Raw genomic sequence first — 23,057 nt, 5'->3', positions numbered from 1 at the left:
CCCCCCCCCCCCCCCCCCCCCCCCCCCCCCCCCCCCCCGCCCTCCGCGCCCTCAGTTTGCAGGGCCAGAGACCAAACAATGAAAGGGCAGGGGGCAGTGAGGGCTTCAGTCGACAATTAAAAACAAAAGCAAAAACAACCGAACCAAACAAAACAAACCCCCAAACCCAAAATAAAACAGAAAGAGAATAACCCGGTTCCTATTTGCACCTGCTTCAGTGGACACTGAATTTGGAAGGCAGAGGGTTTTCCTTGTTTTTGTTTTGTTTCCTTCAAGACTTGGGCATCTTTTGACTCTACCCTCCCAAGATTTCAGGAACAGACTGAGCCTAGCAGGGCAGATCGTGTCCAGCGCGTGTTTTCCTGGGCAGGAGACTTCGAGGCTGTCAGAGTGCTGTTGCGTGGTTATTCCTGCAAGTTTCCTTCCCAGGAGCTTCCCGCAGGTGGGCAATTAGCTGCAGTGACTACCGCATCGCAGCCTGTTGAACTCTTCTCAGCTAGAGAAGGGGAAGCGGAATAAAGGAATTAGGCGGAAGAGTCAGCCAAGCTCAAGGATGGAGGTACAGTTAGGGCTAGGGAGGGTTTACCCCCGGCCGCCGTCCAAAACCTATCGAGGAGCTTTCCAGAACCTGTTCCAGAGCGTGCGCGAAGTGATCCAGAACCCGGGCCCCCGGCACCCTGAGGCAGCGAGCGCAGCACCTCCCGGCGCCCGTTTGCAGCAGCAGCAGCAGCAGCCGCAGCAGCCGCCGCCGCCGCCGCCGCCGCCGCAGGAGACCAGTCCTCGGCAGCAGCAGCAGCAGCAGCAGCAGCAGCAGCATCAGGGTGACGATGGCTCTCCCCAAGCCCAGAGCAGAGGCCCCACAGGCTACCTGGCCCTGGACGAGGGACAACAGCCAGCCCCCAAGGGCCATCCGGAGACCGGCTGCGTTCCAGAGCCTGGAGTGGCTTCAGCCACCGGCAAGGGGCTACAGCAGCAGCAGCCAGCACCACCGGACGAGGATGACTCAGCTGTCCCATCCACGTTGTCCCTGCTGGGCCCCACTTTCCCGGGCTTAGGTAGCTGTTCCACCGATCTTAAAGACATCCTGAGCGAGGCCGGCACCATGCAACTCCTTCAGCAGCAGCAGCAGGAGGTAGTAGTATCGGAAGGTAGCAGCAGCGGGAGAGCGAGGGAGGCCGCTGGTGCTCCCACCTCCTCCAAGGACAGTTACCTAGGGGGCAGTTCGACCATCTCGGACAGCGCCAAGGAGTTGTGTAAGGCAGTGTCGGTGTCCATGGGCTTGGGTGTGGAGGCGTTGGAGCATCTGAGTCCTGGGGAACAGCTTCGGGGGGATTGCATGTACGCCCCGCTCCTGGGAGGTCCACCCGCTGTACGTCCTTGCGCCCCGCTGGCCGAATGCAAAGGTTCTCTGCTGGATGACGGGCCAGGCAAGGGCACCGAAGTAACTGCTGAGTATTCCCCTTTCAAGGCAGGTTATGCGAAAGGATTGGATGGCGACAGCCTGGGTTGTTCGGGCAGCGGTGAAGCAGGGGGCTCCGGAACACTTGAGCTGCCATCCACCCTTTCTCTCTACAAGTCTGGAGCACTAGATGAAGCGGCAGCTTATCAGAGTCGCGACTACTACAACTTTCCGCTCGCCCTAGCCGGGCCGCCGCCCCCTCCGCCACCTCCCCATCCTCACACCCGTATCAAGCTGGAAAACCCGCTGGACTATGGCAGCGCCTGGGCGGCTGCGGCGGCACAATGCCGTTACGGGGATCTGGCGAGCCTGCATGGCGGGGGTACAGTGGGACCCAGCTCAGGCTCACCCTCGGCCACCGCCTCCTCTTCCTGGCACACTCTCTTCACAGCAGAAGAAGGCCAGCTGTACGGGCCCTGCGGCGGGAGCGGAGGCGGCAGCGCTGGTGAGGCAGGGTCTGTAGCCCCCTATGGCTACACTCGGCCACCTCAGGGGCTGGCAGGCCAGGAAGGTGACTTCCCTCCACCTGATGTGTGGTATCCCGGCGGTGTGGTGAGCAGAGTGCCCTATCCGAGTCCCAGTTGTGTCAAAAGCGAGATGGGCCCCTGGATGGAGAGCTACTCCGGACCGTATGGGGACATGCGGTAAGTTTCTCCTAGACATGTCTTTGAATGTAGAGTTAGTCGGCGTTCTGGGGTATCTCTCCTCTCCTACCTGCGGGAACACTCTATCCCTGCAAGAGCTCAACAGTGTTCCATAAAAAGGGCCGTCCTGAATCTGGAGCCTTCTGGGTACTCCTAGCCTGCCAAAGATAAGACCATTGTGCTCAGAACCCCCACTGTGTGCACCAGTCCCCACCACTGAGAGCCCTGGGTGCTGGTGTGTGCCCTTCCAGATACCTTAATAACACCTCCCCCACCTCCAGCCTCTTAAAATCCTGAGTACCTCATGGTGCTCTATGTCCCAAAGGCTCCAAACTTAAATCCAGTAGTAAGAGCCACCTTCAGAAATAAAGCTTTTAAGTCCTCCAGTACTTTTTCTCATCCCTCTTCCCAAATCCGAGAACCTGGACAGGAAATATGGGCAGTTTCACCTCTTAGAGTGTGTTAGGGTTTGCCCTCCAGCCTGTGGCCTGTCTTGGCAGCTTAAAGGCAAAAAGACTGGCCCAAACTTTTCTCAGTTCGCCTCCTCCAAAGACATAAAATGGAGGTGCCGGATTAGGGAAAGAAGGTCTGAGTTCTCTGGGTTCTGAGGGACGCTGTGTGAAGACAGGGTGAAATTCCTTCCCTGGCAACAACTGAGGAGTTGCCCCAGAGTTGGAAGTCAGCAGAGAGAATCCAGCCAGGCAGGAGTAGAGCAGGCAAAGGTAGAGGACAACTTTCTTGGTAAACACTGGGCAGTATTTGCTCTCACAGGTTGACCATACTGGACGTAGCTGCTTGGGTCGGTCTTCTCTTGTAAAGAGTTTATTTTCTCTATGGAGTACAGCAGATCCACAGTCCCCTACTTCAAGTTTGCATCAGATCCATAAAAGAGGATAATGTTCTTTTAATGAATAATTTAGCCAGGCTTGAGTCTGACTTACAAAGTGTTGGAAATTTTTTTAAAGAATTTCCTGCTATTCCAGTGTGCTCAGAAATTGCTTTTGGGAGGGAGGAGTGAGGCTCTTCAATATATTCCTTCATTTTAAGAATATGCTTGCATTTTTTTTATTAAAGTATAGTTGACATACAGTGTTATATTAGACGTGCTTGCATTTTAAAACATGAGCTGCTACCTCTAACAAATTTAGTAAGAACTGTTAGGGACCTATGAGCCATAATTTTGCCCATGAGTTTTAATTAGGACATGAGAAAAGTGGTGGTCAATTTCACCTTGCTTATTAAAAATTCTTCCTACCTTTGTTGAGCTTCTTGGAGATCATGTTGAAGATTCTCCCCCCTCCCCACCCCAACAAAGATATTAGTTTATCTCCATGAGGGAGGGAATACTGACCAAGGAACTAACTCCTCAGGTGTGCTGGGTACTTATGTCCCCTTGGAGTTGTGTCTTGTTACGTTTTGCTTTAGCTGTTTTGTTTTATCTGTGACTTTTCCAAAATTTCTTTGTTAGCCTTAGCATCTTTGGCGACTTAAGCCCAACAATTTGCCTCCTTTCACTGATGCTTTTGTTCTTGGAAGGTTGATAGAACAGTGTTAGGACAGAACGAGGAGGATAGGATTTCATAAAGTATTATTTTTTGGGCTATTGAAGAAATAGCTTCTTACCAGCCTTTACATCCTAGTATTAGATTTTAAGTGTTTAGCTTACAGGATTTTCCAAGGGTTTATTTATATCATCAAAATGTTTTCCAGTTAGTTTGGTTTTTTTAAAATTATTTTTGCAATGTGGTTATACCGTGGAATTTTTCTTTGTTTTATAAGAACAGATTTATTTGGTAGGGTTAATTTTTTTCCCCTAGGGTTGTTGCTAGTCAGTTCTACTGTGAACTTTTTTGAGGGATGGGGATGTCTCAGGTGCTTCTTGACACAACCATGATGTTAAACTGGAACCTTTTCTCTTCCGCACACCCTCCCCAACAATTAGCTCAGTTAATAGGGAGGAAATGAGCAATTCCACATCTTTGTTAAGGGATGGGTTTCTTTTTTTTTTTTTTTTTGAAGATTTTATTTATTTATTTGACAGAGAGAGACACAGCCTGAGCCGAAGGCAGACACTTAACGACTGAGCCACTCAGGCACCCCAAGGGATGTTTCTTTGAAAATATAACCTGAGAATTTCAGGAAGTAGATATAGAAAGCAAAAAGTTCTTCCCATGAGGTGTGCAGTAAGCTAGGTTATTTTATCCCAGGTCTTAGTGGGAAAATTTCTCTGTTAGAAAAACCTGCTTAAATTAATGACCTTAACTAGTGAGAATTTAACAGTACCCAAAGAAAGTAAAAGATTATTAATCTTCCCTGGTTTGTGGTTGCAGCACTGGCTTTGAGAGTCTAGTGAAAGGGAAAACTGGCATTCCTGTCTTGTGGGTTGACGAAGAATTTTCATTTCTAGGATATAGAAAATCGTTGAGTCAGTTTTTTGAAAATTTATCAATTTCATCAAAATGCGACCAACCCCAGTCTAAAAGTTGACGTTTTCTTACTTTATCTTTCTTTCCCTCACTTTGTTGGGGCACAATCTGGTGAAAGGCAAGGGGTTTTTTAAGCCAAAGCCAGAGCTTCCACCCTGTCTGTATTGCATGCATTATGTGCTAAATTTGAGTTAAAAATCTAAAAATTCTAGAGGCTTCCAATAATGTCGGATTCCTCCTTTCCCAAGTGTGTGTGTGTTCATACACATTAGTTAATTGGGGGGGGGGGTTAACTTTAGTAACTTTTGGAATAACTCTATGTTCTTACACATCTACAATGTTTCTGCTCAAAGGAGAGAGGTGGAAGGAGAGAAACTGAAGGTGGTCCTTTAAAAACAACAACAACCCCCCACAACAACAACAACTTAATTTAGCATGTACTTTGAACAGAAGGAAGAATAAAAAGTGATGGGGCTTCTGTACAACCCTGATGATATTTAATGGAGCTGTCTTCTTTCAGAGATCAAACAAGACTACAACTTTGTTAATTGACCACCTGCCCACTTGACAGAAGTAAGACCTTTTATATTCCAGCAAGCAGCACAATAATATGAAAAAATATTCTTGGGAGCTGAGGCCCAAGGAAGCAAGTGCCAGAATAAGAGTTGGGATTTAGATTAATTATCTGGATGCAAAAAGAATTTTTCTCTTGGTAATTTATTCTGATCTTTATAATAGGTAGTATTTTTGTAGTGCTTTGAGATTGGCAAATCCTGCTTTTTCCCCTCTTAGTTATTTAAAAAGAAGGCACTTTATTAATCCCCTTTCCATCTCCTCTCCCCTCTTCAGTTATCAAACAAGTTTTTATGACTATTTTGCAAGGAGCGTTTTTTTTTTTTTTTTTTTTCCTAACGCAGAATTTTGCTTTGGGACCGAGATAGTCTGATGCTTTCTGTCCATAGTCCTTGAGAGTCAGTATGTTGGAAAGAAGCATCCTTTCTCCATTGTCAGCAAATAACTAGTGAGTTATGTTTGAGTACCAGTGATCAGAACCAGAGGATCAAGTAGCCACACTGGGTGGGACCCCATTTGGAAATAATGTGCAAGATGTACTGATGGAAGGCTCCTCTTTGTCGTCCACAGAGTATCTCTTTTAGCTCGGCCAAAGGTTAACATCGGTAAAAGATACTTTCCAAGAAGCTTGTAGCCTTCCAATTGCAGGGTCACTTTGGGGCACTTTCTTGCCAGGGCTAATTTTACCTCATCAGAGTTCCATTCTTTGAGTTGTAAACTTTGATATAATATATTGAATTTGCTGGCACATTAAATTTTCTTTTTTTAAGTGTTTTTCTTCCCTGTAATAATTTTCTCCTGTGGTGTCCATATACACATTTAAAACAATGAATCCTTAGGATTCTGACTCCTACTTGTACTGTGACTGCTCTTGGTGGGATTATGAGTTGGAGTTAGGGACCTGGACAGTTTTGTTATTTTTTTTTTCCCATGGTGGTACAGAGATCACCAGTTTTTCATTTGGAAGTCTGCTCAAACAGGGAACAGAATGTAGGCTGGGAGTGGCAAGCAAGGGACTTATTTTATAACCAAACCTGAAATCATGATTCTGAAAAATGAAAAGCAAACAAAAATCAAGTTTTGTGAGGTTGGTCAGAGAGGGAAAAGGAAACTTCTCCCCACCCCCTACCTCCACCATTTTCTCTTTGTCTGCAGCTTCTTCAAGTGCTGCCTGTCCCGGATTTTCTTTCATTTCTCTCCTTTCATGCTTTTAACTAAATGGAAACATAGACATTTCTTTCTACTTTTCGGGATATTTTCCTCATTACACCTGTGGCATGCTCCTAAAGATTTTTTTTTTTTTTTTTTTTAAATCTGGAAAGTAACTGATCAGATCAACTCCAACCCCTCTCTTAAGGCTAGATGACTTGAGGGGATTGCAAAATTAATAGCTGGGCTTTTTTAGCCTCAGGTTAGAGCCTGATTCAACAGTTGCTGAGGGAACTGAACTAGATGGCTTGAGGCCTTGGTGATTTAATGAAATATTTTGCCAGCCCAGCCGCTGTCTCTCTCTTTTGACCTCTGTCTCTGTTTACTGGCCATTTTGGCAACCTTTTCTCAAAGCCTGAAAATAACCGGACCCTCACTGAGACTGTGCTGGGTCAGACCTCCACCACACTTTCACAAGCAATACCTAAATCTGTGTGTGAGGATGCTTGTTCAAAGTGTCTGGCTGGGCTAATAAATATGCTGATGCTATGTAAAGTAATCATTTGAAAACAAAGAAAGATATTGAAGAAACTGTTCTACTTCAGACTTCCCCTACCAGCATTCCATCAAGTTCTGAAATGTTGAATTCAGAGTGAAGTTATCATCATCTTAAACACAAAGCTGACCTTTTTTTTTTTCATTGCTTGTAATGTAACTGCAGTTACCAGTATGGGTTGACATTTGTCATATTGAAGAGAATTATGAAATCTCGTATTTAGAGCACCCTTTTCAAAGAAAAGACCCAGTGTCTTATAGTTTACTGGCTAAAGCGTAAGTTTGAGTAGGCCAGGAAGATGCTTAGCGAACGAACAACCCTTTGCTAATTGAGGGTATAGAAATAGTTGAGTTTTCTATAACATTTGTTTACCATGTGGAAAAACCTCTCTAGAGCAGCGCTTCCCAGCTTTTTTTCTACCAGCTTCCCACCCGGTAGATGTTTTAGATTGGTGCTCAGTAAGGGCTACTGTCAGTGGCTATTGCCGGAAATGATAGGACTGTGAATTAGGCACAATTCCTTGCATACTCATGGGTGCTGCCACCCTTTCTCTCTTAAACCATTTCCTGCTGCCAACCTGCAGGCCACATTAGGGTTGAGAGTGGCTCATCCAGATAAGCTTATAGCTCTAAAGTGCTGGTTACCTGAGCATGCTGCCAATTTAGATCAGGTAGTACTTGAGTTTTATTTTATTTTTTTAGTAACAGCTTTGGTGAAACATAATTCATTTTCATCCATTAAAAGTGTGCAGTTCAGGACGCCTGGGTGGCTGTGGGTTAAGCGTCTGCCTTTGGCTCAGGTCATGATCCCGGGGTCCTGGGATCCAGCCCCATATGGGGTCCCTGCTCCGCGGGGAACCTGCTTCTCCCTCTGCCCCTGCCCCATCTCATGCTCACTCTCTCTCTCTCTCTCTCAAATAAATACAGTATTTCAAAAAAAGTGTGCAGTTCAAAAATTTTTAGTATATTAGTATATTCAGAGTTGGGAAGCCATCACCACTATTTTAAAATATTTCAATCACCTAGCGTCACCCCACCCCACCCCGCCAAACACTGAGCAACTATCAACCACCAATCTACTTTTGGTCTCTATGGGTTTGCTTATTTTAACATTTCATTTAAATGGAATCATGCTATATGTGATCTTTTGTGACTAGCTTCCTTCATATAGAATAATACTTTCAATGTTCATCCATGTTGAAGCAGGTATCAATACTTCATTCCTTTTTATAACCAAATAATGTTCCATTATATGGATGTATCACATTTTATCTACCTATGCATCACTTGAACATTATAGTTGTTTCCACCTTTGACTTCTACGACTGATGCTGCTATGAACATTTATGAAAATTCATACAAATTTTTTGTGGGTGTGTGAACATAATATTTTTAATTCTTTTGGGTACATACCTAAGAATGGAGTTTCAGGATCATATGGTAACTCTCTGTTTGACCCTTTGAGGAACTCTCAAACTGTTTTCGTAATTGACTGCACCAGTTTACAATCTCACCAGCAATATATGAGGGTTCCAGTGGTTCTACATCGTGCCACTGTCTTTTTAATTATAGTTGTCCTTAGTGTGTGTGAAGTGGTATCTCAAAATGGTTTTTCATTTGCCTTTCTTTAATGACCAGTAATATTGACCATATTTTCATGTCCTTATTGGCTGTTTGTATATCTTTTTTGGGAAAATCTCTATCCAGAACCTTTGCTCATTTTTAATTGGATTATTTGTCTTTTTATTATTGAGTTGCAAAAGTTTTTTAATGTGTTCTGGATACAGGTCCTGTAACAAATTACAATTTGTGAATATTTATCACATTTTGTGAATTGTCTTTTCATTTTCTTAATGGTACCCATTGAAGCACAAATATTTTGAATTTTGATAAAGTCCAATCTATTGTTTTCTTAGGTGGCTTGTGATTTTGGTGTCATATATAAGAAGGCTTTGACTAATCGAAGGTTACAAAGAGTCACACCTACGTTTCCTTCCTAACTGTTAAGTTTAGGTTTTTGACCAATTTTCAGTTTTTATATAACTCATAAGATGTGAGTAGGGGTCTAACTTCATTCTTTTGCATGTAGCTATCAACAAATGGTGTAGTCATCACAACACCATTTGTGGAATCTTTCCTCATTTAACTGTCTTGGCACCCTTTGTATAAAATCAGTTGACTATAAATGTGAAGTTTTATTTCTAGACTCTGAATTGTATTCCACTGCTCTTTTAGCAGTACCACACTGTCTTAATTACTGTAGGTGCTTGGTAAGTTTTGAAATGATGAAGTGTGAGTCCTCCAACTCTGTTCTTTTTAAGATTGTTCTTTTGGCCTTTCTGGGTCCCTTGAATTTCTGTATTAATTTTAGGATCAGTTTGTTTGTCAATTTCTACAAAGAAGCCAGTTGAGAATCTGATACAGGTTGCATTGAATCTGTAGATCAATCTGGGGAGTGTTGCCATCTTAACAATGTTTAATCTTCTGATCTGCAACCATGGGATCTTTTAATTTATTTAGCTCTTTCTCAACAGTGTTCTGTAGTTTTAAGAGTATAAATTTTGTACTTTTGTTAGATTTATTCCTAAATATTTTAATTTTTAATGCTATCATAAATGAAATCATTTTCTTTATATCCCATTTAAATTGTTCCCTTCCAGTATATAGCGATAGAACTGATTTTTGTATATTGACCTTGTATCCCGCAACTTTGCTGAAACTACCTGAGTTCTGAACATGTCTGGGACTTAAGAGGCACGTTCCTGTTGCTGTACTAAAGTTAAAGCATACTCTGTCTCAGCCTATATGAAGGCCACATAGGGACACTCTTCTCAATTTTCTTTAGCTGTAAATTGAAATTGGTATGAATTCTGGATGAATAGAAGAATGCCTCTAAAATTATCAGATCTTTAGAGAACAGTAGGAAAGAAACCTAATAAGGTTTATGCGGTTAATAGTCCCCTTTTAGTATTTAGATTTGGAAACTATTAGCAAGGAGATGAGGAATTAATAATTTCTACACACAAAACTAGCATGGAGAGGTAACAAATGCAAACTAGGCCAAAGAAATAACTAGCTATATCTGGCTTATGTTTAGGTTTGTGTAAACAGCTGGAGTCATAATTTTATGTTTTCATGTGTTGTCCTTTGGATACAGTAAATGCCACCACTCTTTCTGGTGTGTATTTCTAGATGAGGAAATGGTTCATTTACTCTCATATGATTTGGGCTTCTTTTCGGGGATGGACTCTCTAACCATGAAGCAAAGATACAATTTACCTATATAGTTCAGTGCACTATAAAGGGACTGAACTTTGGCCTCACTAACACTCTAGGCTAAGGGTCATATCTAATTAGCTCCAGCTATTGTGTCTTGATAATGGTGCATAAACGGCAGGCCACTGAACAAAAGGTCCTATCATGACCTGGCTGTCTTTACAAATGACCGTATTAAAGTGATTTTTTAAAAGTACACATCAATCAACCACTTTTCATTAAGCGCCTGCTGTATGCCTACCTGTGTGCTATAAGGAGGTTAGGGTAAAAAGGACACAATTCAGAAGAATCTTGAGATCACTACCCTCAATAAGTTTATAACCATTAAAAAAACAACATCAACAACAACAAAAAACAAAACAGAATGGCAACACTGTGATGCCAGTATGATGAGAGATGCTGGATTGTATGGCACAGCTTTTTTAAAATGCAGGCATTTGAAAAAGAAATGGATCAGTGTGGGCTGAATTTGGTCAGCAGTATTACCTGTGGCTGCCTCTTATCCTTCATGGATTCAGTGGGGGCATGACTGAACTCTAGCAATAGATTATAGGTCTTGATGGATATTTCAAACACCAGGAAGTGGTACCTCTGTAAAGGTAATGACGAGTGAGGGGTTGAAATATATTTCTGTTTTTTCAGAAGTACCACCCCAGTCAAGGTAGTTACTAGTTTCTTCCTCAGTTTCTTTGGTTATATTATTGCACATGCTGGGAACAAGTTTTGATATCTGTAATAATATGAGGAATTAATTAAAATTGAGGGTGATTTATGGGCCTATTTTTGGTGTGAGAGTCAATGAAGGTATCTAGTGTGGTGGTTAAATTAAGAATTATTATTCTGCTCTCAGGGTTTCCATTGATCATGGTGGCTAGCTTTGAGGTTCTGTATGAATGGGATTTCAGGGTGTTAGTTAAGGGAGGGGAGGGAAGTGAGAAATACAGATCAAACAATTCTGGGAGTAAGGGGCACATGAAAGCTTTTTTTTTTTTTTTTAATAAGGGCTTTGTTGAATTAGATGATGTAGCTTTTTGAAATGGCCCACCCTTTTAATCATGGATTCTGTTTTCTGTGGGTTGAGTAGATTCTTTGCTTGTGGAGGTGTAGTCCCACAATCTGGCCACTAGGGGGACTGCAAGTGTCCTGCAGCAGGAATTCCCTGGGAATGGTTGGCCTCCTTTGTACAGGCTAACTTGAGCCAGAGCCACCTACTACCAGACAATAAATAAGTCATTGTGGTACTTAGTTTTTTATCTGGGATGTCGCTTCCCAAAGTGCAAAAAACCATTTTTAGTAACACTGATTTCTTAATACCTTTTTCTGAATGTGAAGCTGGGAGCAGTGACCTTGGATATATTCCAGTAGTACTTTACAGTTTATGGGTCAGTTTCATATCCCATGCCTGCATTTCATCCTCTTTTCTTACCCTGTACATGTAGCCAGGTTTTAGGTATAATACTCTTCATACTTTTATTCTGTTGTTACTCCCACTGTACATATTATGGTCAGAGAGGTTAGGTAACATGTCTAAAGTCAAACAGCTTCAAAGGGACACTGCTAGGATCTCCGTCTCACTCTTTCTTCCTCAAATCAAATGTTCCTTTTTTTTAAATCCCACATCTCTCTCACGTCATATTCAGGAAGTAGGAGATTCAGAGAGGCAAAGGAACCTTAATTGGTATCAGTAATAGAAACTGGTAGAGCTTGTAAGGCTTTTGGGTCTCTTATTTACTCACCAGACTGAGTTTGGTGGATTGGTTTGTATAAGAGATCTCAGTGCGAATAACCTACCATCTGACTTTATAATCTGCATTTATTCAACAAATACTTATGGAACACTTATTATATTGCCAACTTCTATAATAGACACCAAGGTACAACAATGAACAAGGCAGACAAAAATTCCTCCCTTTACGGAGTTTACAGTGTAGTGAGAGGAGATGTAAGTGTCACGAAGAACAGCTTAACAGATTGTGGGAGATAGAGATTCACTGTGGGAGAGACTATTTTATATTTGTTGGTCAGAGAAGGCCTCACTGAGAAGGTGATACTTGAGCAGAGACAGGAAGGAAATGAAGAAGCGAACCACAGAGATACCTGGGGTTAGACTACTCCAGACACAAGCAGCCCCCGGTACAAAGGGCCTGAAATAGGAGCTCACTTGCTGTGATGGAGGACAGCAGGGAGGCCTGTATGGCTAGTTTAAGTAAGTGGAGAGTCATATGAGATCAGAGTTAATGAGGGGCATCACAGGTCTTCATTAGGACTTTGGTTTTTACTCTGATATGGGGATTCATTGGAGGGTTTTGAGCAGAGAAATAATGTGATATGACTTATATTTTAACAGAATCCTTCTTCTTCATAACATCTACCACTTTTTGATAGTACATGCACTTGTTTGCTTACTTACTGTCTATGTGGAGAAGAGACTGGAGGAGCAAGGGGGAATCAGGGAGATGAGACCACCGCAGTGATCTAGGTGAGAGATGATTGTGGTTTAGACCAGGGTGGTATTGGTGGAAGACATGAGAAGTGGCTGGATTCTGGATGTGTTCTGATGGTAGAGCCGATGGCATTTACTGACAGATTAGATATTCACTGTGAAAAAAAGGGAGGAGTCGAGGCTGATTGCCAGACTTTCGATCTGAGCAATTTGAAAACTGATTACCATTTACTGAGATGGTAAAGATTGTTAAGCAAGAGCAGTTATTGTGTGAGGCAGGTAGGAATCAAGAGCTTGATTTTGGATTTATAAAGCTTAACTTGTCTGGTGAACATCCTGATGGCTTCCTCTCATTTTTCATGCAGTGTCCTCACCTTTCCTGCTCTTCAAGATTAATTGGGATTAATTAGATTAATTAGATTAGATTAGATTAAGATTGATTAGAGATCATGTAGGCCTTTGGTGCCCTCTCCTTTCTCCCCTTTTACTTGATGAAAGCCTAGGAGAGGGTAGAGGCTTATTCAGGGTGGAACAACAGGCTGGCAATAGAGTTAGAACATAAATTCAGTTCTCCTGGATCCCGACTCGGTACTTCTTTTCTCAGTGTTATTCTGAAACCTCATTTGGGGTAGAGAGTGTACCTTTTCTTCTTACCCCAACTTTAAACCAGGTAATTAAACTAAGTAGTGAATAAAAAACCAGGACACCACACAAATTGGCTGCTGCCTCCGATCAAACCAAAATATTATAATTATGCTAAATAACTTGCCCAAAGGTCACACAGCTGGGAAGTAGCAGAGCTTGTGTGCACACCCAGGAAGTCTGGCTTATAACCACAAGGTTCTAACCACGGTGTAAAACCAGCAGCTTCTCAGATGAGCCAGCCATTACTGCTCCCATCCTAAAAGACTGGTTACTGGGATGACCTAATTATGTACTGCCTCTGTTACAGTCTACTGATCCTCACCAAGAAGCTGAGTGCCTGGGGATTAAAGTGGAGGTAGAGGGACACAAAGAAGGTGGTGGAATGAAGTTGATCATTTATAATAGGAATTGGAAAGCAGAACTATAGAAATTATTGACAAGGGCCTAGAGTTACTGAGGTGGTTGAAAATCTCAAAGCCAATACACACCTGGGCAATTCTGTCCGTGCCTGCTTCAGTAGGAGGACTAGCAAGTTAAGAAAACATAAAATAGCTGAATTTCTGAAGTCAGGTGTTTCACATGTGTTAATTCATTTAATACTCAAAATAACTCCCTGAGGTAGATACTGTTATCAGTCCCGTGTTACTGGTGAGGAAACAGACACAGAACAATTAAGTAACATATTTGACCAAGGTTACAGAACAGCTAAGTGGAAGAGCCTATACTAGAACCTAGGCAGTTCAGCTCTACAGAACTTATTTTCTTTTCCAGTACATTCAGGGCAAGGGGTACTACTCATACTAAATTTTTTAAAATATAAAACATAGTGCCTGAGCTTCAAACATTGTGTAGCTTTTATCCTTACAATACACCTGCTTCTTTGAAGGGCTCTTAGGAGGAAAGGTACTTACCAAAGGTCACATAGTGAGTGCGTAGCAAAACCAGAGCTTGAATTTGAGACTCCAGACTGCCAGACTTCTTTGCATTCTCTCACTCTGGCTCTCTTCTCACACTAACTTGTATCCTTCTATTCCTCTTTCTGTATCAACCCACCTGTTACTTAAAAAAAAAACAAAAAACTTTATGCATCAGCAAGATTGGACAGAGAATGGGGAAAATGATCAGAATCCATATCGTTCCAGACATTGGACAAATGGAACACAAATGTCAGGAAAAAATGTCAGCCTGTGGAATTTGCCCTAAATAAAAAGAACTTCACAGTACAACAAGATGCATACTTTTGTCCTTCTAGCCTCAAATGAGTTGTGCGGGATCCCTAGGAAGAGCTGAATGTGGCTGTCAGATAACATTTTTGTTACTGTGGAAATAGAAAGAGGCGACTACAAAAGTCTGCTTCTCTCCAGATTTTTTTAAAAAGAAGGTGCAATTTTACCACTCATATAAGTGATAACTACTTAGTTATTTCTTTTGAAAATTGGCAGGACATAAGAGAAAGCATTCTTCCAAACCTGTCATAGTGGGTCACCTTTCTGAAAGCATTACCTAATTTCTAACTGGTTGAAGAGGTCGCATGAACCGAGAGTTGAGAGTAAAGATGGAAACCCTTGATGTTTGATGTTTGAGTGCAGAAAGGAGTCCAAAACATGTTTTGGGTCTGTTTACTCTGCCCACTCTTCCTCTCTTTCATCTTTGTTTAAAAATACAAAGGTTAACAAGTGTGTATTCTGTGTGAGTTTCTAATTGTTCATTTGAAAAATCTGTTTGATCAGCCTTTAAAAAAAAAAAGACTAAATTAGACAGAGAAATTTCAGTCATCAACTACCTAATTTTAGACTGAAAATGGTAACCATGCTCATATTTTCAGATAGTATGTAGTTTGCTTTGGATACTTGCTGGACCTTGCTGAGGTGCTGGATTGGCTCAAAATATGCCAGGTCAGATGTGGAATTGAATAGGATGAGCTCTTCTTTTGGGATATTTCTACTCTTCCAAGTTAGAGTTCCCCATCAGAGATGACCCCGCAGTGTCTGGGAAAAGCTGCATTACAGTCTTGGGGAATTAGTGTAGTGAAATGATGTATTGTTGTTTCCCAAAGCCTTCTTAGTCATTCCTTCTACCTGAGGTCGGATCCTCATCACCTCTTACCTGGATTAGTGCAGTGACCTCTTGCCTGCTCTCTCTAGTCCTCCCTGCTGCTCTCTGATTCATATTGTATTCATCCCTCCAGGTTAACCTTCTCAAAGGTCATCTATAGTATTATAAGTATTCTTTCATCCACTGGCCTATAAGTTTTCTGAGGGTTGAAATTCTAATTCATCTCTTTATTCCCAATACTTAGTACAGAGGAAGCCTTGCTCTACACAGTTACATAATACGCGTTTGAAATTACATCTACTCCTCATTTGCTTATAGGTTAAAGTCTAAATTCTTTAAGTCTGGTGTTCAAGGATTTTCATGATCTGGCTTATTTTCCAGCCTCAGGTCCTATAATTCCCTTACAAAAATCTTCAGCTCCAGCCAGATGGATCTAGTCCCTGTCACCTTAAACCATCCTTATTCCTTTATTCTTTGAACTTGATGTTTTTCCTATCATTCCTTTGGCCTTGAAGCTATCCCAATTTTAATGCCATCCATTCTTTTAAGCTTAGCTCAAAAACAGTCTCCTACCAGATAAAATTTCTCATCCCCTAACCCATCGAGGAGTGATCTCTATGATATAATATGGTTGAAAGAACGTAGGCTTTACTTTCTTCATCTGTAAAGTAGGGCTAGAAATCTCTAGTTTATAAGTTTCGGGGCAGGAGCAGATCAGATGTCATGATGGACGTTGGGTACAAGTCAAGAGTCAGCAATTGTGCCTTTTAGATGTAACCCTTTTTTCCTTCTCCATAGATATGGTACTTAGTTCCTTAAATTATGATAATTATTTGTGTGCATGTCTTCTATATCTTCCTAAACTGTACCCTCTTTCAGGGTAAAAATTATTTCATGGATAGCTTTGTGTAAGATATACAAAACACATAGCTTAGCACTTAGCACACAGTAGGTATTCCATAAGGTATTCCATATTTTTTTTTTATCAAGTGATTCTCGGTCGGTAGTATTAAGTGACTGCCAAAAACAACTGATGGATTATAAGTCCCATTAATAGAAATATGAGATTCAGAATAAAGGAAGTGAAAGTCTTGCTCAGGTAAATTCTGGTAGGACTATATTTGCAGTCAACCGAGTGTTCATGGGGCATCTCCTCTTGTAAAGCATGGAGAAACTGAGATACCGGGTTGGGTGTGGGAAGGGAGTCAGGGAGCAGTAGACAATAAACATTCTCTCAATGTAACTGAAGGACTGTTATGGAATGAAGGAGCTAGATATTTTTCTCTAGTACCCCAGAGGGCAAAACCAATGAGGACAGATGGCAGTTTAGTAAAAAGAAAACATTTTCTCAGAGTAGTTTCACCCTACATCAGAAGTTGGGAAGCTGGGCCAGATGAGTTTTTTTTGCACCTGCATGTGTGGATATATGTTTATCAAATTAGTCGATGGCATTTCACATAAAAAAATCATATTTCCAGGGGCGCCCTGGTGGCTCAGTTGGTTAAGCGTCTGCCTTCGGCTCAGGTCATGATCTTGGAGTCCCGGGATCGAGCCCCACGGCTCCCTGCTCAGCAGGGAGCCTGCTTCTCCTCCTGCCCCTCCCCCCACTTGTGTTCTCTCTCTCTCACTCTCTCTGTCTCTCTCTCTCTCTCTCAAATAAATAAATAAAATCTTTTTTAAAAAAATCATATTTCCAGCTTCGGGAATGAAGATCAGGCATCATTGGGCCTATATTCCTCCATGGCAAAAACTAGGCAGAAGCAAGAAGCAAGTGCTCCTCCAGATGGGGTGTGCACTTTCCAGTTTGCCCACACACCAACAACCTGCTTTATTCACTTAAGTTACTTGCTTGACTCTTGTAGGCGTGTGAATTTGCCATCCCTGTCAGATCAGGGACCCAGGCAAATGATGAAAGCCTTCCTTACCCCAGAGGCTTTTGTTCTTCATAGAGGAGGGACTAAGGAAAAGTACAAAGAACCCTGAAATCAGAATTAAAACTGGCTTTCAGTTCTGGCACAGCCATTTACTTACTGTATGACCTTGGGTGAGTAACTCAACATCTCTGAGCTTCAGCCTCTTTATCTGTGGAATGTTCTTCTCACAGTGTCACTGTGTTTATTAAATAAAGCAACTTGTATAAAGGGCATGTCACTTAGTAGATGCTGAAATATTAGTTCCCTCCTTACTCATTACACCCTTTCTGTCCACTGGCAGTGTTGTTACACAAGTAGTAAATTAACCCTCATTGAATGCATTCAGAAAGAAGATGGACTCGTGCGGGACTATGTATATAGGGCAGAGGTTTGGACTCACAGTAGGTGATTTCCACAGTTGGTTCCTAACAATTACTCCCCAATGCCCATCTCAATGATTTTAGGTATCTTGTAGAGTTAGGGATTTTGAATGAACAACAAAAAGGCTGAGGGCTCTTGGGAGAGAGGTTGGGATCAGGGCTAAAGTATAATGTGTTGGGATTCAGGCATAGGCTTTGGCATCTGACAGACCTGGTTTAAATCCTGTCTCTGACAATTATTAACTGCGTGTTCTGGGCCACTTAATCCTTCCTAGTTTCGGTTTCCTCGTTTCTAAAATGAAGATACTAATACTTCCTTTGTTGGGTTCCTGTGAGGATGAGTGACACAATGAGTGTAAAAAATTTTGACCAGTGCCTGGCCCAGAATAAAACTTGATAAATAGTACCTATTATTGTTGTTGTATTGTTTTTTATTGTTACGATTATCATACCAGTCAAGCAGAGCTTGGGAAAATGCACAGCAGACTCTGAAGTGCATGGGCCTTTCCCCAGGCCACTGCTGCCCGTTCCTCCCCTCCACTAAAGCTCCAAGTCTCCAAAATGCTTTGACTGGAATGTAAGCGTGAGGTCATCGCAGATAACAGAGAGTGTGATTTGCTTTGGTAATGCAAGTTACTAAGTTACTTCCCTCAGCTCAGCTGAAATCTTTCACTAGTTGATGCTTGTTTCAGAGAGCAAGACTGAGCTGGTCTGAGAAGAGAGGGAGAGTGAAAAGACCCTTCCCCTCAGCCAGTGGTCATGGTCCTCCACAGGGAACAGAGTGACCCAGTACAGTGTCTGGGGCCTTGGTGAGTTTGAGGCCCCCTACACTAAACCAGTCACTCCATTGCATACATTGGCCCCTTTCCCCCACAAAAATCACTGGGCAGGAATTTACTTGCCTCCTTCCATGGCGTGGAACTGTCCGCCTTCTCATCCTTGTGCTTCCACACAGCTAGCTGGCAAAAGGCAGTCAGCAGAGTAAAAACAAGCCTCTTAGCATAGAGAGCGAGCTTCATAGCAGTGTGAAATTTGCTTGGGAACCTCATGTTTACAAAGGACCTTCCTCACTGCCTCTCAATACCCCAAACAGTTTAAAACTTTTTTTTTTAAACTATGTCTCAGAGCAGCTCCTTGCCTGAGTATATTTAAAGATCTGCTGAGTCATTGAAGAGCAAGCTGGCCAATCACAAGAGACAAGGACTGTACCCCAATCTATGGGTGGGGAGTAAGTTGATAGGTGAAATCTGTTCGGCTTCCTCCCATGGGGAAGGACAAGGTGACCCACTTCTAGCCCCCACGATTCTAGAGAGCCTCTATTAAGACTCCTTGTTCTATCACTTTTGGTTTCCTTCTCAGTTTATAAAAGAGTAAGAGTGAAAGGGAAGGAGCTCTGGCATCAGCTGTCTGGAGCTGTAATGTTCCTGCTATTGGTAGCTGAGAGTAGCGAGAGTGTCAGTTTGATATATTCATTTCCCTCTTTTCCTTTTTAGTTTCTGGTCATGTGCATTGTTACCATGGCACATGCCAATTGCTGAAAAGTGATACATATTTTTTTTCTACTTTATTCTCTATTGCAGTTCTGAATTTATTAGTGGAGAAATTAGCAGTTAGCAAGTGTTCATTGTAGGTACAGGTCGGGGCTTCCTTAGAGGCATTTGTCCCTCTGGTTTTCATCCTCTAAGTCTGTAGTTCCAAAAAGGATGCTTCTTGGATGACTTTAAAAGGTATTATAAGATCGTTTTACCAGTGGCAGCAGTGACTTGTTCTGGCAACCATATTCAGGACCTAAAAGAAATCAGGTAAGCCAAAATTGCTTAAAGCCGTCAAGAGACCTAGTCCTCTGCCTTCCTTCCTCCTCCTTTATTTTTTTTTTCCATTGAGGTATAATTGCCATTTAAAATTATGTTAGTTTCAGCGTACAACATAATGATTTGATATTTGTATATCCTTTCCCTTTTGCATTCCGTTTTTAGATGGTTTTCAGAAGGTATGGGGGCTGGCTTTGTTATAGCCAGTTGATGAGAAAAATGGTGGGGGGTTGGAAACTGGGAGTGGAGCCACTGGACCTGTTTGAGACTAAATGATTCCAATTCCTAGGAAGTATGAAGCGCTTGAAAGTTCACCGGCAATTTAGACAATAAGTGGGGCAACCAGGATTAGGACCATACATTTTTTGATTGTAGGCCTAATTTTTTTCAGGCTCACTGCCCAGATTAGCTATTGAACAAATGAATGAACGAGTACCTATTTGATTTGGGAACATTATTTCCAACTTTGAGTTAAAGATTTGATCTGTCATTTGTGGAACATTTTAATTCTCAGCAATATCAGCTTGGTAAACATATCATTCATTAATTCACCAATTCATTCTTTTATTCACTGATACCTTGTAATGGATTCTGAGGATACAAAGAGAAATAAGACATCATCTCAGGTCTCAGAGATCTCACAGACTGGGGACTAACATCTGAATAGTGTACATAAAAGCAGCTGCTTATGAAATGCCATTACCAAAATCTCAAGTCATATCATTCTTGCACAGTGAGTATGGCCCTCCTAAAAGTGGGGATGTCTTATATTTTGAGTACATGAATGTGCAGCCTTATGAATAACTGCCTTTCAACATAATTCTGTGTTCCTAAGAACAGAAGTGAAATGTTTCTGCTTCTGCGTGTGTGTGTGTGTGTTTGTGGGGGGGGGGGGGGGGTTGCGTGTATGATGATAGATGGGGGATTGCTAATAGGAACTATGGGAGACTTAGGTTGTCCTAGTGAGGTCCAAACCTGTATGTATGTATTGTATAGAGGATCGGGGTGGCAAGGATTGTTGAATAAGAGCTTATCTCAGGTTTTTCCAAATAAATGGTCAGCAGATCTAGAGCATCACTATTCCACTTGCTTTGAAAACCTGACACACAAGTCTTTTTCCTAGCATGGGTAAACTGATTCTGATCAAATATTCTATTTTTGTGAGCATCCACCTCTCTGTGCTAGGTACTGTGTTAGATATTGTCAAGGTATTTTCTTGTTTAATTTAATCCTCAGCAGTTCTTATTAGTTTCACTTTATAGATGAGGAACTAAGCTTCTGAGAGGTTAATGATTTGTTCAGGGTCTCACACAGTGAGCAATTTGGTGGATTTGGGATTTAATTTTTACTTTTGACTTTTTGTCCTCTGGCCTCCCTGCTGTTTTCACTGTTCTATACCACTTGAGCTTTCTTTTTCATACAGGCCATTAAATGTACCCTCCATTAGCCAAAGCCTCTTGCCTCCCTTCAACATTATTCTTCTCTAACATGTTCTTAAGTAATCCTCAGAAAAGATTTTGCAACTTTCATGGGTACTGTGGCCCAGAGCCTTAATTCAGGCTCTTAAGTGCTTTGGTTAACTGTAAAATGGAAAATCAAAGTCATAGCTTATTTAGGAAAAATGAACTTGGGATGTGAATTTCCTGGGCAACTTGTCGTCTTTATTTTACTTCCTTAGCTTTATAAACTTACCCACAATGTTCTCTGAGAACTGGGAGTAATGAGGATGATGGGGAGAAAGGCTTCCTTTCCTTCCTTTCTAAGATCCCTTCAGCCAGGAGCCACACCCTCTCCTGCTTCCCTATTTTCTGTGCACACATGAAGGTGGGAGCTAGACATGAGTTCTTTTTAGCCCCGAGTTCATGCCAAGGTTTTCTTTTCCTCTGGCTGGACTAAAGTGGGAGGAGAAGTTGAATGACTACCAGGAGGATCATGAGTGAAGAAGACTGGGGTACAGGAAGGAGCAGTGAATGTATGCTTAAAATACCAGGGTTTGTGTCCAGACATTTTTAGCTACTATCTGTGTAACCTAGGACAGGTTAACAGTTGTGAGTCAGAATTTCCTCATCTGTAAATTAGAACATAAATTCGAATTTTATAGATGAAAGGATAAGTCTAAAAGTGTTTCGTAAATTCAGACAGGGCTTACAGATTTAAAGTATTGCTTTTTTATGATCGCAGAGTAAATGCTATGCTTCAGTGATGAAACCTTGTCCTGTTTTTCCTGAACGCCTGAACATGTGTAGCATAAGAGGTGGGGCATTGCCCCTGTACCAGCCACATTACAATGGTAGCAACTATGGGCTGAGGGCAATCAGTGGACTGCTTATGCGTCGAGCAAATGTGAAAAGAAGGTTTCATATTCAGGGGTCAGCAGATGGCAGGCAGAGCAGACCCTCAGAGTCCCCCTCAAATCTCCCCAGAGCCCCTCTTATTTATTGAGACTTAACATTTGGGGCCTGTTTCAAGTAGGCATGTCTGTAGCTGGGCTTTTCCCGCCTTCTTTGTGTTTATAACAGGCGTTCGTTGACTTGGTGGAAAACACTACTCTCCTTTCCATTTCCAGGGACTAAGTGTACTTCTCCTCTAGACATGAATTCTCAATAGCAAGTTGAAAGGCGGCAAGCGTATACCAAAGAATCAGAGATGGTCAAAATTTAGAAGGGACCCTGGAGGTCAGTCCTCTTTTGTATAGATTAGACAGTTGGAACCCAGGCAGGAAAAGGAGTTAGACTAAGTTCACAAAACCCGTCATGGCACATTCAGATCGGAAATCAAGGGCTTCTACTCCCTGGTCAGCACCAGATGCTCTTTAAGGCCCCTTTCAGCTCAGATGTTCTGTGATGGCCCATGATTTTGACCCTTTCTACTGTAGATTGGGGACAATGAGATCTGAGGTCCCAGCTCTGGCTAAAGTGGGAATATGTGCCCTCCCTCCCCTGCTTTGTATTTTTTAGGGGCCTGGTGGATGAAGGGAGTGTGATTACCACTTGTAATAGTTTCATACCAGTGTCGTTGTTAGAATCACTTGTGAATTCTACTAATTAACAAAGAAATGATTTATATGGGGAGAGCATGTTTGCTTATCTGCCCCTTCTCACCCATTGTCCATAGCAGTAAGGTCCATCAGCTTTGATTTATCGAGCTGCTCTCTTCTACTGTAGGTGCTGAGAGCAGAGAGGGATTCCTCAGAAGTCACTGCTTCATCTTCCTGCCTATGCAAAAGCCTGCCCCCAAGACGCTGGAGGCCTGCTTTGAACAGGACTTTGTACAGGCCACCAGGGAAATGAATGCATAGTGCTCCTCACATTCCTTGTCTTTTCCCCATGATACTCTGGCCTCCCAGGTAGCAGGTTCTTTGGTGGAAAACTTCGAACTCAGTGGTGAGTGTTGTAAGGTTTGGACTGTGGTATATAGGATGCAGCCACAGCACTAGCTATAGGTACATATATGTAGATGATCTTGCTTGTTAAGCTGTTCTGGTGTTCAGCGGCTTGGGGCAGACTATAGTATGGGTGGGAGATTGTGTTGGGGGTCTTGAGCACCTCTTTATTATTAACATGAACAAAGCACTTAATCCACTAAACCAAGCCTGCTTTCTTCATGCACATTAGCCTGTCTGCAAGACCCCTAGTGACGTTAAGCGACATACTTGGTGTCCTCAGGTTTTCAACCGCTTCAACATGGAACAGCTGTGGGTTTTTACGCACATGTCTTGGCTTGATGTT

General features: G+C 42.2%; 1 protein-coding gene across 1 annotated transcript in view; it reads left to right on the top strand.

The window, feature by feature from the left end:
• Positions 1 to 135: 135 nt before the first annotated feature.
• Positions 136 to 23,057, top strand: part of AR (androgen receptor) — a 175,987-nt gene continuing 153,065 nt past the window's right edge. Inside the window, exon 1 of the mRNA XM_032393885.1 lies at positions 136 to 2,103. Within this exon, the coding sequence (XP_032249776.1) occupies positions 554 to 2,103 (1,550 nt within the window). The 5' untranslated portion in view covers positions 136 to 553. The remainder of the gene's footprint in view (positions 2,104 to 23,057) is intronic.

This window comes from Phoca vitulina, unplaced genomic scaffold (assembly GCF_004348235.1).
Source record: "Phoca vitulina isolate PV1807 unplaced genomic scaffold, GSC_HSeal_1.0 scaffold77, whole genome shotgun sequence".
NCBI lineage: Eukaryota > Metazoa > Chordata > Mammalia > Carnivora > Phocidae > Phoca > Phoca vitulina.
Note: the sequence above shows the minus strand (reverse complement) of the source record. Positions and strands in the feature narration are given on the sequence as shown.